The sequence below is a fragment of the Thermobia domestica genome, chromosome 14 (genome assembly GCF_964235325.1).
Source record: "Thermobia domestica chromosome 14, izTheDome1.hap1.1, whole genome shotgun sequence".
Classification (NCBI taxonomy): Eukaryota; Metazoa; Arthropoda; class Insecta; order Zygentoma; family Lepismatidae; genus Thermobia; species Thermobia domestica.
Genome location: NC_137467.1, coordinates 143800474 through 143820664, shown reverse-complemented (window position 1 = coordinate 143820664; position 20191 = coordinate 143800474). Strand labels below are relative to the sequence as shown.

Below are 20191 nucleotides of genomic sequence, written 5' to 3'. Positions count from 1 at the left end.
TGAAGGAAATTACTAAAGATCTACCTCCATTTCCTCAACACTACCCTTGAATAATTAACACATCAAAACGTAGAAGAGTTGCGTTAAAGAGATCGGGAAACTTTTTTTTTCCTATTTAGTGGAGTATGTGACGTATGGAACGATTATCGCATGTTACAACTGCCTTTTAACCGTCGAAAAAAAAAAAAAAAATGTCGTATCTGGTTCCTGACCGTGAGGCACTATCCCAATATTTGAATAGTGTGTTTTTGAATGAAACTAAAAGAATCTTCAGTCAAGGCGGTTGCTCCGTGGATTTGAATCTTAAGTGTAATATGAATCCTACTCTGTATGAGGCTATATATAATTACCTAGATCTTTATTGGCTCATTTCATCTCAATTGTGGCAGGTAGGCTATATGCAAAATTGACTAGATCACCATCTCCGATTTTTTTTTTTTTTTTTTTTTTAAGAAAAAGAAAAATTGGTAGCCCTGTTGGAGATGCGAAACGTGCAAAGAGGATTTTCTCAGAAAAAAAAAATCGAGTTATGAACTAATGAAATACGAACGAAAATCACTATTTTTAATATAAAACTGAATGAGTAGGGGCGGGTATGCAACCACAAATGAAGGGTAAGGGGAAAAAACAAGGAATGTCCATGTATGAGGTTTTTCAGGTGCTTTGTCCTATCTGTTGGTGACTCTTGGTACTGTTTGATTGTATATGCCATGCATGCGTAGATGTAAAAATATCCATGTAAAAAGGGGCAAAAGATGTAACTAACCCTATTCTTTTTACGTGGTTTTGAATGTTAATGCAGTTTTGTGACATTCCTTCTTTTTTCCCCTTACCCTTCAAATGCAAAGCTAGTGAAATGATAGAAATATATTTCCATATAGAGTTATCGGTAGTACTTCTATACATTCTGAAAATTACTTGGGAGTGTTATGAACTGAAAAATTAAACAATTGATAATAGAACTTTAGATTGTCAGAATTTAATATCGTTCAGAAATATAAGCAATTAACAGAAATCATAGACTAGTATCCACCAGTAGTTTCCACTATTTATCCAGAAACTTATTATGCCCTTCAAGAACTGTAGTGAAGGTTATGATAATATTCGTGAGGCTATGATAATATTAAGGCTTGGATTTCTTGACATGTATTTTTTTTTTATTATTATTAATTTGGCATTTTTTATATGTCTAATTAAATATCAACACATTTCTGAGTCCCGTGAACACGAAGAACTGTTTTTGTTAATCATATGAATGCATATTTAGACCATATTTAGCCTTAGATCATATTTTAGTCAGAAGTGACGCAGCCTCTATCTCTTTCTTCCCTCCCTTACAAAGATACCTGCGTAGTTTCTGAGTCTAAAATCAAATACTGTAGTTAAGTTGTGTAGTCTATAACAGTTGCGTCATTTTAATATTAACTTTGAGGGGGAGGAGGGAGAACTCAGAGGTATTTGCCCTCAGGTGCTGCAGCCCTAATACACTTTTGTTTAGTTTTTTTTTTTTTTTTTAATTTTAATTTTGCATCATAATTTGCCAAATTTTAAGGGCATAAATGGATGCATATTTTCAAAATTTTTAGGTCATAGAAATCTGAGCCATACAATATTTCTATTGCTATTATTATAAGCAGTATTCGTAAGTGAGCTAATTTTATTTTTCAGATATTTTAAAACATCTTTTTGTTTGTCAGACTGTTAAGTTCAAATTAAGTTTTTATATATATATATATATATATATATATATATATATATATATACCTGAGCACAACTCATATCGTTGAGAATTTTAATGTAAAGAAGTAATATTATGTGTGCTGAGAAAGCGTCCGAAATGATTATTGTTACTTACAAGAAAGCATTTCTCAGTATTTGAGCTCTGAGGTCTATGTAAATATACAAAAATAATGTAGTGTTTTTTGCTTCAGTAGTAATAATATTATGACTTTACTTTTCAGGGTGCGAATATTTCCCAGTTGGAAAGGGATATTGGGTCTGACCAGTTTCCACCTAATGAGCATTATTTCGGTTTAGTAAATGTAAGTATATCAATTGTGTATGAATGTATGTTTATATATATCAACTACTATCTTGCTTTTTCAAAAATGACTTACTCGTCAATTATACTTACTAATCGTACACGTATGAAAGCGGGGTGTGGGGCTACATTCTATTCGCGAAAATTTGCTACTTTTAATTTCAGTTAGGTATTTGTGCGGAATACATTATGGAAATCTTGTACTTCACCAATTCTGTCAATCACAGTAACTGGATTTCACTATTTGAGAATGAAGAGACTTGCTACCTCGTTTAAGCAAAACACAGCCTGTATTGTTCTTCCACAAACTGAACCTCCTTATCTGAGAAATAATATACTCTTCCAATACCTTTTGTAAAGGGGGCGCACACAGAACAAATAATATTGGATATCGGAACATAGCGCACATCCTCTTTTCCTGCAGAAGGCCAGTAAAAGGGTGCATAAACTTGACTTCAACATCATTTTTTCCTCTTCTTCTTTAGTTAATGCTAACCCAGAAAACCAATGGTTATAGTAAACACATGCAAAATACGAATTAGTGATGAAGTCCGCGATGCTCATTCGAGAAGATGTCTTTTCTTCAGTAAAATTAAAAATGGAAGTGAAATCTGAATCAGCACTGATTCGCTTTGTCCCAATCGAGGTTTGGCTTAGAGGAGAGAACTGATGATATGATCGTGTTCCAGAAACAGTTTTTGCACAAGAAAAACGATTTTGTGGTTTTTTGCGTGTATCTATGAGAGTTTCTTTTTTCAGCAAGCTTAAATTTATATATTCAATGCGAGATCTACAGATGGTAAAGATGTTTCTGACGTATTTTTAAATTCAGAATATCTTTGAAGGCTTTCTTTGGTAAGCAGACGTTTAATTGTCCCACCAATACCATCACATGGAGATTTACCACGGATTGTAGCAAAAAATGACCATGATATACTTAAGGAGAAATCCTCATAATGGTTCATGTTCATTGTTCATAAGTTCACAAGTTCATAAAATTTTTACAATTCTTCTACTGCGCAGTACATTCATCACTAAGGTAATTTACATTTTTGACATATGGAAATGGCTCTTTCAGAAAACAAGTTATTTGAGTCTCAAAGGGACAAGTTATTTGAGTCTCAAGTCATCTGATATCACACGCAAACTAGAAACAGTCAGGTCTGCAGATCCAGGAAGACGTGTACATAGTACTGCTGGGTGTAGGGTACAGGAATCAGTTGTCCAGTGATATCCTTGAACTCCGTCTTGAATTATATAGGAATAATTTTCACTAAAGTTCAGCAGAACGACGGCTGTCTCTGGGTCATGATTTTTCTTTCTGTCCTTTAAGAAATACGACTGTGCTTTGGAAATAAATGAATGTGGCACAAGCTTTTTCAAGCTTTCCTATCAAAATTGTCACATACTTGTCCAGTGTGACAGTACTTTTCACCAATTCTGTTCTGTCCGTTGATACCCACTGGTAATATGTTACTTCCTCCCCTGAGGATCAAAATCCTCGAATTTTGCAAGCAGAAGCTGCCTCAAATTTTCATTGGAGGGATACTCGGAACATCTGAACAATGCCTCAGCATGCAATCCCGACTGTACACAACAAACCAGATGACGAATCAAGTCTTGATATCTCTTCTATATTACATGCATGCAGTAGGAGAATGACGTTTTAATGTATTGTACACACGCACACTGAATGTGTCCCAGAAGAACCTGCTGATACACACCACTTAGAACGTAACGTGCAAAATTGAGAAAATCCAGTTTTAATGTTGGGATGTTGATGTTTAAATGAGGAGTACCATTCTTTTAAATTCCCAAGTAATAATCGCTTCTTCATGTGTACATTTTCCATTCACCATACCCCCACTTACCATACTTTTACAAAATTTATCCACCTCCCCCAGCTCCTATTAGTGGCAACGTTGCATTTTCATTTAACATTGGCGCATAAAGAGTGTACAGCCCAAACGGCTAGTCCGATTTAAAAAAATTCCTTCATTTTAGATTGAAAACATCATATTTGGAAACGGTTTTCCCTCTTACATTTTGTTGTAACTTTGATAATAACAGTTACCCTATGTCAGGGGACTTTTGAGACACCCTGTTTATTTAACAACTACGAACGTAAGATCTTTGACACTATAGATACATACATCAACAAATATATTAAATAAATATATACTCTTCCAGTCATACAAAACTTCGCATTATGACTAAAAGCTTGTACTTTAGTTCGTGCGGTTAGGTAAGTTCGGGTTGCAGGACTTGTATCTGGCACTGGCTTCCCCTTAATTGTTATATAACCTTAATTTCTACTTTATTTGAAAGATAATGAACCATAGATTTGAAAAATTCATTCAATTTTATTACATAATAGTTCGGCAAACAGGAAAAAATACTATAAAATTTCGAAAATGAATATTTCTAGCCTGGTTATTCCGCTTCTCTGGACCCCACACACTTGAACACAAACAACACGTATACTTAGTGATTACTTGACTGTGACTGAATCGAGCAATAATGTGCCAATACCTTGCTTGCATCAATGGCAATAGCACTTTACAGACGACACGAAAAGCTGGCGCATTGGCTTTGAAGGGTTAAACGAGAATTACTAACCGAAGCATTCAAAAACGCTAATTTTATTTTACAGTCCCTTAGAACATACCTTAAGGTTAAATTTGAAAAAAAAAAAGCATCGCGGTAATTGGTCCGCCTCACAGCGGTAATGCGCATTACGTAAAATTAGAAATTTACACAAAAATTAACTATTTTGATGTGCAAGGGTGCATTTTTCACCCTTGATGTACAGCAATCTTGATGGTGTTTTATTTATTTATTTATTTATTTATTAGCTCTACAGACTTACATAAATTTCGGTAGAAATTTCCAAGTGATACATTGCGTAAATACTGAGATATAAGTTTTTGTATTAAGCTCTACGAAATATTAGATGGCCTCGAGAACGACCGGGATACCTGAAATTCTGAAACTTGGGTCTCGTATTTCTCACAAACTATTAGGATTTCGGAAGAAAAAGTTTACAGGTCTTCATACCTTAGTAGTGTTAATAAGTACACGAAGTTTCATCAAAATCTGAATTGGTGGGTGTGACATGGCCTGATGATATTACGTGGAATGAGCCTGAGAAATTTATAAGGGTCATTCCATGTGAAATCAACAAATTAAACAGGGATTTCTGACCCGACCATCTTAGATTTTTACCAAACTTGAGTATTTCGTAGGGATGGTCGAGATATGGAATTGTGCAAAGTTGTAGCTTCCTGTGTGGCGAAGTTTCTGAATTATGGGGGCTCAAAAATACGAAAAAATCGCCCACTTTGGTACATACACGAAACTTTTGGACAACACTGCTCTTGATCTAATTGGCGTAGAAAGCTGATTCTTGTTTTGTTTGAAAGAGTATAAAATAAGCTTTCTAACGATATATCGCATGCCTAATTTTGGAAGATTATTTATTTAAGGTCACCCAGTGTGACCTTTTAACCTTGAACTTTTGAGGATGCATATCTTCGATTATTTTAAAACTCGCATATAATTTACACACAAGCTTACTCTATAACATAACAGAAATAGAAGTTGGGACAGTAATGGGAACTGTCAATAAAATTGTTTTTCTAGTAACAATTTGTTTGTACTAGACAGAGTTTTAATGTGTGAAGTAGTTTGCAACACTGTAGCAGTGCACAACAGCATGATAGATTGCGCAGTCATCTTCTACAGAAAGGTCTGGAAGATTGAGAGGTGTTGATACGTTAGTTAGAGGAATGTGTTGATAGAGGACAGTCCACATGTTCAAATGTACGATTGAGGTGTTTATGTGCTGGTGCTGACTTTGTACTTCAAAACAGAAGCTTGATTGTGGTGTCTGTTAAGTCAGTGTTACAATGGTCAGTCTTATTTAACGAATTATTATATCAGAATGATGTCATCGTCAAGATTCAAGAAGACAGTTTGCTGCAATGCATTTAATATAGGTCATGGGAATGTCCAAAGAAATTTGAGATATGTTGCCGTGGATTATTTCAAAGTGTTCATCGCTAAAAGATGGATTTAAAATTTGTGAGTCCTGTCGTAAGAATCCAGCGATTTCTGCGGGTGTGACTCCTGTAATAACAGAGAATGTGATGATTAGCAGCACCGATGCTGGAAATAGTGATATTGAGCAGTGCGTCAGAATCTCTGAACCACAGCCCAAAAGATCACAAAATTATTAGACATTTCTACAGAGTATGGGGAGCAAAATGCAGCAAAAAGTGAAATTATAAAGCAGGTGAAAGAAAAAATTCCAATAGCGGATAGAAGTGTGCAAGTAAAATTGCTAACTGTACTTCCAAAAAGTTGACCTGTCAGAAAACATCAGCAAGAATTTCACTGCACTAACTACATGGCTCATAAAGCAAAAGAACTTACTCATCAACAATCTTCATATCTTAAGGATCTGAAAGAAAAATTTATTGATTAGCAGTGCATTGTTCTTTCCGATTTTGCAGAAAATTATTCTTTCGTTTTCCTAGAAGCGTCAGAAGGTTTCCATTGGAATAACGGTCAAGCAACTATTTTGTTTATACTCCAGAAATCCCCACACGTCTACAGTTATAACTGATAATGTGATCTTCGTATATGACTGTCTCAAACATGATACAATTTTAGTGCACCTACTGCAGAAAATACTTATTATCTTTTTGAGAGAGAAATTCGGTTCTGAAAATTTAATAAAATTATTCTATTTCTGCGATGGAGCAGCAGCTCATTACAAAAATCACAAGAACTTCATCAATATTAGATACATTAAAGGGATTTTCCCGTATCTGTTGAATGTTTTTTTGCTGAAGCACATGGAAAAAGTACGTGTGATGGGCTCGGGAAACTTGAAAGAGACTTGCTGCAAGAGCTAGTTTGAAAAGACCTTATAGTGACAAAATAACACCAAAACAATTATATGATTGGGCAAGGCAAAATATAAAACATATGAACTTAAAATGTCACTAATAAGAAATACGAAGCGGATGCATCACTCCTGTGGCTTTCGTGGTACGTTATTTTTTTAAAAAAACAAATTATTTTCCAGCTTGGACACGATAGCTATCGCTTTTTTTATTATTAGTACGTTAAATGCAGTGTTGCAAACTGCTTTATACATTACAATTCTGTCTGGTACAAACAAATTGTTACTAGAAAAACAATTTTATTGAAAGTTCCCATTACTGTCCCAACTTCTATTTCCGTTATGTTATAGAGTAAGCTTGTGTGTAAATTATATGCGAGTTTTAGAAAAATCGAAGATATGCATCCTCAAAAGTTCAAGGTCAAAAGGTCATACTGGATGACCTTAAATAGATATTCTTCCAAAACTAGGCATGCGATATATCGTTAGAAAGCTTATTTTATACTCTTTCAAACAAAACAAGAATCAGCTCTCTACGCCAATTAGATCAAGAGCAGTGTTGTCCGAAAGTTTCATGTATTCACGAAAGTGGGCGATTTTTTCGTGTTTTTGAGGCCCCATAATTCAGAAACTTCGTTACACAGGAAGCTACAACTTTGCACAATTCCATATCTCGACCATCCCTACGAAATACTAAAATTTGATAAAAATCTAAGATGGTCGGGTTGTGGGCTTTGTTGATTTCACATGGAATGACCCATAAGAAAGTAGTCTAAGGAAACAAAACCCCATGGATAAATAAGCCCTTGTGGATTTTTTAAGTACCGTAGTACAGAGCTGTTAAGAAATATTTATTTATGAAATACACAAACCTGGCAAACCAACTTTTGAGAAAATCGCCTAATAACTATGTTTTGTTGACATCTTTAGGAGATCGAATCGCCTGCGTCGTATTCGAGATAATCCTTCAGAAGAAAAAAATATTCCAAGAGTAAACAACCCTTTGTGAATCTTTTAATGAGAAATAATTTACTCCACATTATAGTTTTATTAGTAAAACATATATTTATGAAAAATAGACAAAATCGCCTGAGATGTGTTTGAGAAAAAGAAATGTCCGTAAAAAGTAATTTCTGGAATAAAGTACCTTTTTGGATTATTTCTAGAAAAAAAACTACTTATCTATATGTTAAAATGCTAGGTTTATGTTTGTCTCCAATCCTTTCAACAATGAGATCTCGAAAACTACAAGTGCTAGAAACGTGTCATTTTCACTGGTCAATTCCAGATTTTGTATAGAGTGTCCAGTTCTCATTCAAATTTTCAAAAACCGTGTCGTTACTATTCTCTACATTTTAGGGGCCGTTTTGAGCCCACAAGATTAATTAACATTGTTGTAGGCCGGGACTACGGTGTTAGGCAACCACTAGAGAAGTTACGTATGACGGGTTGACGGACATTGCAGGCGCTTTGCTTAAATCTGAATGGCAAAAAGCATTGCATTCTAGCAACTTTATAGGCCTCAAGAGACGCAATGAGGAGTACTCGGACGGATATGGATTTATTAGAAAAATAATATTTCCACTTGATATCGCGTTACTTCTGCACATTTGCTACAAACTCGCTCCAATATCTGTACATAGCATTTCATTTCCTTTGTGACTCTCCTATCCTTTACTTGTGGAAGGAGACATGCACAGTAGAAAGGAGATTCATGGTCATAACAGAACGATGCACTGAGTAGACAGCGAAAGTTCAGCTAGTAACATATTATAGGATTATTAATGATATATTGATTTATCGTTATCAATATAAAAAATCTGTAGAGCTTTTTCAAGAAAATACCAAATTTTTATTTTCCCCCTCCAGTAAACTAGTCTTATTTTTGAGGTTAGAAGGAAGTTCTAACTCCTCCCCTTTCCCTTGAGAATTGATAATTCTAAATTTAAAATTGATTTGGCCGAAAAATTTCAAATTTATTTTTCAGGTCGTAATACCGCGGAAAAGTTGCAAAATAGGGAGACTAAAAATAAATTAGAAACAAAATCGCTCTATATCTTCAGGTCTCACATGTGCTTTAAAGTTTGCCGAAATTTGGAAAAATTCACGTTTCAAAGATAATCTTTTACTAATGGTTTAAAATAATTTCTTTTTAAACATGTAAACTTGTATTCAATAAAGAGAACCCCAAAAAATGTAGGTTGTTAAATTTTTTTTCTTGAACTGCGATCTACCTTTATTTGTAAAAATTATTTCCCAAAATTTTATTAACTTTGAAGGCAGTGCGCGACCGAAAGATGATAAATTTAAATAATATTTAAACAGTATTTTGTGTGATTCTAATACAGAAGAATTTGAGCTATTACATTCGGGAAGAGGCTAATTTAAAAATGTTAAAGATTTTCTTAAAAGTGTGAATATTTTTCCAAATTTCGGCAAACTTTAGAATACATGCGCGACGGGAACATATAAACCAATTTTTTTTTATTACTCCTTTTTAGTCTAACCAATTCGCAACTTTTTCGCGTATTACGACCTGAAATAAAATTGATTTTTTTGGATACAGTAATGGATACATTGAACGATATGGCCTCTAGGTGAGTATATTGAGACGAACAAGCACATCCAAAAACCCGTTGGAAAGTTTGGTGAGAGTTCTTCAGTAAAGGTTATTGTATAATAGTAGTGGGCGTGGTTATCGTACAGTATCAATTTTTAAGTAAGAAGAATTCGTTAATCTTGATTTTCTCGAAAACTGCTCATGAGGTTTTTCACTTACCCATATCATTTTGTTCATCTCAGCCAGATCTGTCGATTAACATGTGTCTAATCTTAGTTTTTTGCTAAATGCTATAGCAGAGCCAACAAGAGATGGTTTCAAACGTTTCTTACTACATACGTTGGGACAATGCAGCCCCTTCTTTCGTACTAGTGTCACCAACCACGGTCATTCTGTCGTACACCATTAATTGAATTGCCATTATAGATGCACCGAAAAAAGCCTTGACACGTGAATAGTGGCAACGTCACTGCGACCTTCTCTTGCTGGTTCCCCTATAATAATATTGTAAAATATTAAGAAGTATTCTTTGTGTATTTTGATTCAGCTAATATGATTTTTCGTTCCAGTTTGGCAACACATGCTACAGCAATTCGGTTCTCCAGGCGCTTTACTTTTGCAAGCCGTTTAGAGAGAAAGTGTTGGAGTATAAAGCGAGAAATAAAAGGACGAAAGAGACCCTGTTGACTTGCCTTGCTGATTTGTTCTATAGCATTGCAACGCAGAAAAAGAAGGTTGGATCCATCGCACCAAAGAAATTTATTGCTAGGTTAAGAAAGGAGAAAGGTAGATACTTAATTCGCTTATTTTGTTTTAAACTTTAATTTTATTGTAAAATTTTCGTTTGAAGTAGGACTGTTGGACAAAATGCAAGAATGATTTTATTTTGTTCCATATTAATTCGAATATAAGCGTCTCCCTAAAATGTGTTTTGAGAATTCATTTATTATGCAGACACAAACAACCCCTATAAAATACTACAGAATATTCGTGCACCTACCAAACAACAGTTCAATGTTGACTCCAAAGTCAGTGCAATCATTTTGAAAAACTCTGTCTAAAAAATCTGTTCAAAATGTCGTTGTCGAGAAAGTTACTTTGAACAGTAACAGTATATATAACACATTGCGTGGATGTAAACACAGACTGGATAAAAGGTAGTGGAAATATCCCTGTTACGTGAAAGGGGAGTAAGACAGCCACAAGTATTGGGTAGATTATAATAAATTGTTAGACAAGCAGATTGGAAGTGGGAACTGTTGTTATCTATTCGGTTTTCCATTGTCGTGAAATGTAGGCTGAGATATCAAGTGTCCTAGCCCAATGTTTACGGAAGTGGAACAACGTATGTGGTTCAAAAAGTGACACGTGTCGGCCGTTTTCAGGGACTTCATGAAATATGAGGTGAAGAAACATTGCCGCGTCAAATAGTGCGATGGATGGAAGTGTCTGGAAAGACGAACCCAAACTGACCACTACACAATTCAGCTCCTTATTTTCGTGGTGGAAATGGATTGCCAATGAATTGCACAGTCTTAGCCACGGACGTACGCGCATGCCATCGAACCTTGTTCTACATCCAGCTCCACATTTGCGGGTTCGGTAGAATTGCAGCGCGTTTAATTCTCAGTCAAATCACTGTGGCACAAGAATTGCGGCAGGTACACTAACTTCTGCACTGCTGCAAGAGCAAATGACAACATCTTTGGACGCATCGTCATTATATGTGAAACCTAGGCTCGCTTGTATAAATTACGCTTGAAACTGAAATTCATCGGATAGAATCATCGTGGAGCTTCTTGTCTAAAGAAACTGAGTGCGTAAAGATTGTGTTCATTGTGGCGTACGATATCCATGGGGTAATCCTCCACCATTCTGTGCGTCATGGGTAGAATGTAGCGTACTACCACGATTTCTGCAAGTTATCTTCTTTTCGCACTCATGAAAAAGCAACGCCACTTGCTGACAAGGACGCCTCGAAGGACAGTGGTCAGGTGTCGTGCCGCATAGCTGACGCTTTTGCAAGATTACCCCTTGGATATCATATGCTGCTGGAAATGATAGTTTCTCGAACATCCGCCGTATTCCCGATATGAGTCCGCACAATTACGATACATTCGTCAAGATGACACGTGAATCAATACGACTCAAGAGAAGCCATTATCGGCGACAGAGTACTCAGTGCGAAACATTGACAAAGATGGATGTGTTGACGGTGTACGACGCCTTCTACGAGTGTTGCGAAAGGTCGTAGACATGGCAGACGCTTGCATTGAAGCAATACTATTGGCATTTGCTCTACTAGTAAAAGGAGATTAAGAATTCTAGCAGCGTTGCAAGCCACTGCTCTTTATCCAGTCTTCGTACACATAAAATATATGAAGTTTTTAAGTGTTACAAACATTTATTATGGTTCAGTAAGTGAGAAATTTGATTATTACCTTAAGATGTAGAAAATAGCGTTTCTTTGGCATCTTGAAAGTCCTGCGAAACCTCGAGAAAGAACAACTTGGTGTTTGAAAATATTGGTGGTAGATAAGTATCAGTTTTGGAGTTTAAATTGTGTTCCGTGAATCTGTGTTTAATTACTGCGTACATTTTTATGTCTCTTTTGATGCTTTGAGGAGATTACCAATGTTTGCTGCTATCATATTTCGTATTTCACTGAATAAAGAAATACCTACTGTATACAGTGTATGTAAGCAGAACAGTTTCAGTTCTTCCACAAAAAATGAGATAAAGAAAAACATGGTCGAATTTAACAATTGGTAGAAGAAGCTGATTGTAGCTGGTAGATGGTAATTAAGAGGATAATTCTTAAGAGGGTCGGAATGAATAGATTTGGAGAGGACCGTAGTGTATGGAGGCAGTCATTATAAATGTAGCACTTTGAAAGATTACTGCGTTTTTGTGTGTCGTATCCTGCATAATACATATTTACCATTCCTTCTTTCTTTTTTGAATTGGCATTAGTCATTATTAGAGCAACCCCATTATGCTTTATTTTTTTGTGTAATTATGCTTTATTTTTTTGCAAATTGTGCTTTATTATGCTTTATTGTTAATTTCAGTCATTGTTTTATATTAATCGTGTATAATGTAAAATATTTACTATACATTAAATATTCTAAATATCTTGATCTATTTATTAATATTTTATGCAACCAGTTTCTTTCATATTTTATGAAATTTCTACTTAATGCATTGTAAAGAGATATGCTTTACTCGAGTCAGTTTTTGTTTCACTTGTGTGCGCCTTAGAGGTGCATATATATAGAAAGGGAAAGTAAAAGATATCACAAAAAAGTACAGAAAGTGCTCAAGTTCAAGAGGTACACATAACAATATAGTGTGTAGAGTTCTTGTGTACTATTCATTGTTGGCGAAAAGTTTTCTTCTCCTTTTCCTTTTTTCTTTTCTCCACATCAAAGGATTACACCGAAAAGTCTACAGAAATAAAAATTAGCTTTTCATTGTTGCATTGTTATGTTCTCAATGATTTTGCTTTGTAAATATTGGTTTTTAAGAAATATTAATATAGTATGTTAAACTTGCAGTTATACAGAATTTTCCAAGAATTGTGCTATATATTTTAAATTATGGTTTATGCTTTCTCAAATTATGCTTTTAAAATTACTTTCTTCTGGACCCTTGAATAACCACAACCATGTTCAAGGTACCAACCATATGTCTAAATTGCTATTATGCTTTTTATGCTTGTGGGTTGCTGTAGTCATTTTGGAATTCATTGTTATACTGAAGGTGGCAGTATTATTTTTATTAATTCCTTTTACTTGAATTTCAGAGGAGTTCGATAATTATATGCAGCAAGATGCTCACGAGTTCCTAAACTTCCTAATCAACCATATAAATGAAATAATCTTAGGTAAGTAGGTTTCTTCGTTAATGTCTGGTATACTATACGCTTTTACTATTTTCTAATAATTACGTGCTAAGGTCAAGTACAAATTATAAAATCAACAGGTTAACGTCACCAAAAGAAAATACTGAATTACGAAAATTCAAGCAGAACACATGTATTAGGTTTTAAATAATGTTTGCATAGCGTATCCTGACGTGGAAAACCTGAAAAATCTTGAATGAACAAAAATGTGCCAGACTTGATCAGAGTTAAGAACCTGACATACTAAAAATAATAAAAAATTTACCATTTTTCTTTTGCTTGTTTATTCATAAGTGAAAGGAAAAATGAAAATGAAATTTTTGAGTTTTACGTCTCACTGTTATGCCGGCTAGGCTAAAAGAGACTGTGATGATGAGAAATGAATGAAATGATGGAATGAAGAAAGTGGAAGGAAACGGGAGAACCCCCAAGGAAACCCACGCACACGGTGTTTGTCCACCACAAAGTTCACTTGGCAGAGCAGGATAAGTGAAAGGAGATAATGAAATGTAACTTACCACAATCATAGATAATATTATTCTACAACAGAAAATACGAACCTGAAGAGTTTTCAGTGTTGTCATTCATAGAAATTACAGTTTTTCCAGAATAACATTTCCCCAAAAATCTAAGTTAAGGCAGTGACTAGAGGAACGAATTAATTTGAATGACGGTATGTTAAACTATTTTGTTTATTACAAACTAATTATTATTTAAAAAGTAGTTCACAGGATTCCAGGGCAACAAGATACATAATCAAATGCAGTTGAGTTCGTTCCTCTAGTCGCTGCCTTAACTTGGAGTTTGGGGGAAATGTTACTCAGGCGACACTCTAATGTCTGTGGATGGCAACACTGAAAATTCTTTAGGTTCATATTTTCTGTTTGTAGAATAACATTCCCTATGGTTGTGTTAAGTTGCACTTTCACATTGTCTCCTTTCACTTATGAAAAACAAGCCAAAGAAAAATGGTAAATATTGTATTATTTTTAGTATGTCAGGTACTTAAAGGAATATTCTACTTTAACAGTTTCGTATAGTGAAATCTCTGAATAATAGATACCGATGTGTATTAATTGTCCGTAAATGGAAGCGTCTGTTACAGAGAGGTACACAAATTTAGATTACAACAGCTCATTTGGTAACTGTATCTAATATAGAGTAAAAACATTAGTTATAAATGCAAATATAGACTAATATCGAAATAACGTACTCGATACCACTGGAGGTATTTTAAAAGAGAAATATTCCTCTGTGAAATTGTATCATGAAACAAACTATGTTTATTTATGCTTCAAGTTGTGGCTAGTTCGAGGGAAAAATGAATGAATTTGTCGGGAAGGGAAAACATTCCAACGTACAAAATTGGTCGTATGACTGGCTTTCTTATGATTGTATTTGTCCATTGAAGGTTTCCAAATATTCCCACTACAAAGCAGTTTATTGTGGAGTGAGAGGAAAGAAGAATTTTAAGTGCAATATGCCAGTGTTCTTTGTAGGGTTGAACTTGAATAAAGATACTTTGAAGCAAAAGGATTTTCTGTCTCTTGTGCTGTATCGAGATGTATTCTCAAATTGCAGGAAGTATATTCTGTACTAAACACATGTAAACTGATGATAGTTCTTATTCATTATGAAGATATCACAAAAGCGTAGAACGAGAAAATTGTTCGTGTCCTTAAACAGGGTCCCTACTAATACAGGAAATACTGGAAATTATTATGTAATACTAGAGAAATAAAAAAAATCAGTTTGAGACCCTTCAAGATGCCAGCCTATCATCTGGGTTTAGGTAATGATAGGGTTAACTGGACAACCATCGAGAAACTAGCTAGTTTGAGAAAGAAAGTGCATAGTGTTTATAATATAAAACCTTAATTAATTTTGATATCAATCAGTCCTGGACATGATGTTAAGAGGCCCCATCACCGCGAAATTAAAATACCGCTAATTTTATAGTAATTATGTAATATCTTCAAATAGATAAAAGATAATCGAATATGGAGCAAGAGCGTCGTAGACAATATTATTTTACATGAGATACCGTTATCACGACCCACTTATCTGTTTTCGATTTCGAAACATTTAGAAAATCGGCATTTATTTTCGCGTTTCTAAATGGCTACAAACGGAAAAGCTACTAGGTGACTCGTTGTAACTGTATCTCATGCAAAATAATATTGTCTAGTGTGTCCTTTTATCTGTTGGAAGATATCACATAATTACTGTAAAATTAGCGGTATTTTAAATTCGCAGTAATTAGGCCTCTTAAATGGCTCCCTCAGAGACATTTTCTTCTGTGTTCTGGAACTTTCCTGTTTGGATCAGCACTACTTTTTGTTTCGTGCTGATCTGTCTTTTTGACTTTCATTTATTTATTTTATCTCACTTGTTGATATCTGGGCCGCGGTGATTCAATGGTAGAGCGTTCACCTCTGGTGCATCGGGTCCGTGGTTCGATGTCAGCTCGCGCCAAGTGGGTTTTGTGATGGATAAATACCGTGTGCGTGGATTTTCTCTGGGTTCCGTTTCCTCCCACTTTCTTCATTCTACCATTTCATTATTTTTCATCATCACCGTCTCCTTTAGACTATTCGGCATAATCGTGGGATGTAAAACTGAAAGATTTCATTTCATTTTCACTCTTTGATATGTCACCTGTTACTTTTTGATATTTATAATTCATTAGTCTTGTACTTAACAGTTTTTTCTGTACCAAGTGTACTACGAATGTAAAGAAAGTTGAGTATATGTAATTCGGTGAACCGGGTAAGGAAAAGGTGACTTTGAATGGTGAGTTGAGGGAAAAAAAGAAAGAAAGAGTGTGGTTACAACAGGTATTCTGGTAGAAATAATGTCTAGAAGACACTTTACTGTTCTGTTTCTTTTTATCTTCGATTTAACCTGCTAGTTTCTATTCATCTTTCTATTAGAATATTGAAGAAGGCTGATTTTTTCAACATATTTTATGGCTAAATTAACAAAAAATTGGCTACTTACCAATGAATCCTCCCTTGAAAAATTTAAAGATTTTGACGTTTCGGAACTCTCAGCTGGTTCCTTCCTCAATGGCAAGGTAAAAAGGATTAAAACGGAAAGGAGATAAAAGGAGTAAAACCAGGAATACATACCACTATATAAAAGTAACGTACAAAAGAGATCACGGTTATAAGCTGTGTATTTTACAAAAATGGTTTAATCAAACACGTAGATCGCTGCAAGTCTCCAAAACGGTAACTTCCAAAGAAGCAAAACCTTGGATTGGGATTTCTTATTTTCCACAACTTTCAACCAAAGTTCAACGTATTCTTGCAAAGCATAACATATCTGCTTCAAGTATTCCTCCCAAAAGTTGACAAAAACATCTCACTGGATTTAAAAGCTATTTTGTCGATCTATTAAATAAGACAGGTATTTACCGCGTCCATTGCGAATGTGATTTCTCATACATTGGCCAAACTAAACCTAATATTAACACGCGTGTGAAGGAACATGTTAGACAATCAAAAAAGTCACAAGAAGAAGGCATGTCGGGTTTGGCGCTTCATCTAAAACAACATTCACATAATATAAAACAGGTTAGGGTAATAAGTTCAGCAAAATAAAAAAGAAGAAAAAAACGACGGGAAATTAAAGAATCGTTCTTTATTCATAAATACAAACATGCATTGAACCTTGATACTGGCAACATTGCTCAAACTTGGGTACCAGTTTGAGCATACTTTGGATCTGGCAATAGTGGCCTAACATAGACACCGCGTTCTTTTTGATTCAGTTCATTCCTTTTTCACTCTGCTCTGGTCATCTCAGGATCTTTCTTGTACGTTAATTTTATATAGTGGTATGTATTCCTGGTTTTACTCCTTTTATCTCCTTTCCGTTTTAATCCTTTTTACCTTGCCACTGACATGAGGAAGGAACCAGCTGAGAGTTGCGAAACGTCAAAATCTTTAAATTTTTCAAGGGAGAATTCATTGGTAAGTAGCCAATTTTTTGTTAATTTTGAATATCCCCCCATGCGCTCATGTAATTATAATATTTTAAGGCTGTTCGAAATACTGTACTCAGTGTATCAGAGCATACTGTTGTATGTGTCACTCACTTTTTTCAGTTCACCATAGTATACTAGAAATATTTCTAGCAAAACAAAGTCAATATTGGCAATATTCAAGACAGCTCTAGTATTCACCCTGTTAAAAAGGAGGGCTTTGTTCCGTAATAGCGTATATTTATCTTGAGACAGAACAATTGTCCGCATTGTGGGGATGTCCGTTAAGCGAGGCTTTACTGTAGTAGAGGTGAAGAAGAAGCACAAGAATAAAGCTTTACTCTTTTCCCTGGATTCTGCGTGGGAAGTTTTGATCTTTATTGAAAATCGTCATTTGAAATAAATAAACAGTAATTGAATAATAAAACAGTTATTTACCTAGAATGCATATTTTATTTATAATCTGTTGCAATATTTTGTTCTCGTACTTTTCTGAGAATGCCTTCAGGTATGATTCTGAGCATATCACTGAACTACTTTTTTTTTATATACACATTTGTTTGGTTTCTTCTTAATTTACGGAAAGTATACTTCAATTTTGGAATACAAAAAATAATAGTGTCTTTTTTAAAATCTGTTTCATGTTAAGACCTTCAAAGTAAAACTTTTCAGACCTCATAAAAAAGTATGCTTGAATTGAGAATGCGATATAATTGACAGCTTCAAGATTTCGTGCTTTTATGTTGCTTCGCTCAGAATAAATGAGCTGTTTCTTCCTTGTAAGCTGGAAATCCTGGAACCCAAATATCTAAATAACATAATAAACTTTCAAGCACTGATAAGGGGGAGATTTGGTAATTCAAGTAGTAAAAATGACAGGTTATTGTGCATAAACTTAACGTTGCAGACAAACAATATCTATTTTGAAAACTGGTTAAGCAACTTGAACTGGGATCAAACATTAAACTCATTTACAAGTTTTCCATTCTGTAAATTCTCAGATTTCATGCAGCAAGTTTTACAATTAACAAAGTTGCTAGTTGAATAAAGAAATCACAAAGAGGCTGAGAGAAACCAAACTTCATTTTCTTCCCAAGAGCTAACTTCTTGCAACCCTTCTTTATATATATATTTAAAAAAAAAAAAAAGTATTCTCTTGAAAAAAGTAGATACCATTAATATATGATGGCTGTTCGTACTCTTTGATTAGATCATAAAACAAATGAAGAAAATGAAAAAAAAAAAAAATAATAATAATAAAAGTTGGAAATTAGTAAAACTAGGAATTTGAAAATGTAGACATTCTGCTGCAGTTTATTACATTTTAGTACTTTTGACAAGTTTTGAGGTTATTGTTGTTATTGTATTATCAATTCTGTCACATTCCTGAGCAAGCATTCTTTTCCTTTCACTCTTGAATATGAAGGCAACCATATTTAACTGGGGATTATCGGGAGAAATTCTCCTCTTGAGTACGAAATAGTTTCTTATTTTGCGGAGAATTAGTTTGTAGATTTAAAATCTCTTTGTTCATTTTTATTTACAAAGTATTTGTAAAATAATAGTGTTAATCATAATACTATAATATGATGATTGATTTATTTGTATTTGAAGCCGAACGACATCAGAACAGTGCCAGGCCTAAAAGTGGAAATGGTGATCAACAGAACTCGCAGCAGGAACCAACGTGGGTGCATGAGATCTTTCAAGGAATTCTGACTAGTGAAACGAGATGCCTTAACTGTGAAACTGTCAGTAGTAAAGATGAAGACTTCTTCGATCTACAGGTGGACGTGGATCAAAACACAAGCATCACACATTGTTTGCGATGTTTTAGCAATACAGAAACTCTGTGCAGCGATAACAAATTTAAGTGTGACAACTGCAGCAGCTATCAAGAAGCTCAGGTAAGAGAGTGCATTGTGAAGTTAGGTGGTTTCGTAGCGGACTACAAATTGTCATCATCTGTACCTTCCTTTTGTCGTACAAAATAACTTACATTACTCTCTGAACAATATATACAGGGTGTCCCAGGAGGAAGGGGCAATATTTTGGGAAATGGTAGTATGGGTGATTCTAAGCAAAAAAGTTTATATAAACATAGGTCCTAATCTCAACGGTTTGAGAGCTACAGGTTGTGAAACATTTTTAACTTTATATTGCGTATTGCTCACCCTGTAGTTATTCTACATAGGTGCCACATAGCGGATTTGAAAGGTGATGGAATGACCTTTCCAACGATATGCAATATGTGGCAGTGGTATCTTTGAAAGAGAAGTTATTGAGGGATATTTGGAATCAGTGTTGCCATCCAATTTCTTTAAATAACCTTAACTTTCTCAAATTTCCCTCAATAGCTTCCCTTCCAAAGACGACACTGCCACATGCTGAAAACCGTTGGAAAGGTCATTCCATCACCTTTCAAATCCGCTATATCTTAACTCTGTAAAATAGTTAAAGGGTGGACTTTCAGCTTCACACTCAACATAAAGAAAACACGCTCTGATGATTTAGTAATTAAAAATTTTTACAGAGGTGCAGATTGAGAACGGTCCAGATTACAATTCGAAGTATTATTGTAAAATTATATTACAAAGAAAAAATTATGTCCAAGGAATTCATTTATAGAACCGGCCAATCAGTAATTACAGTAATGAGGTAGAACGTAACCTCCATATGTGCTTCTATATGAGAAGCATTCCACACTTCTTATGTAACCCGACACCTAATAAGCACTTCTTTGAAGAATTGTAAAGTTGTGTGACTTCGACGCCTTTACATTGTGCCAC

The 20191-nt window shown here is 34.7% G+C and overlaps 1 protein-coding gene across 2 annotated transcripts in view; it reads left to right on the top strand.

Moving 5' to 3' along the window:
• The window catches only part of Usp12-46 (Ubiquitin-specific protease 12/46), a 47055-nt gene that overhangs the window by 8893 nt on the left and 17971 nt on the right, over positions 1 to 20191 (top strand). For both annotated transcript variants that reach the window (XM_081738976.1, XM_081738977.1), the window contains exons 2-5: positions 1962 to 2042; positions 10080 to 10296; positions 13316 to 13396; positions 19017 to 19309. In XM_081738976.1, the coding sequence (XP_081595102.1) occupies positions 1962 to 2042; positions 10080 to 10296; positions 13316 to 13396; positions 19017 to 19309 (672 nt within the window). The remainder of the gene's footprint in view (positions 1 to 1961; positions 2043 to 10079; positions 10297 to 13315; positions 13397 to 19016; positions 19310 to 20191) is intronic.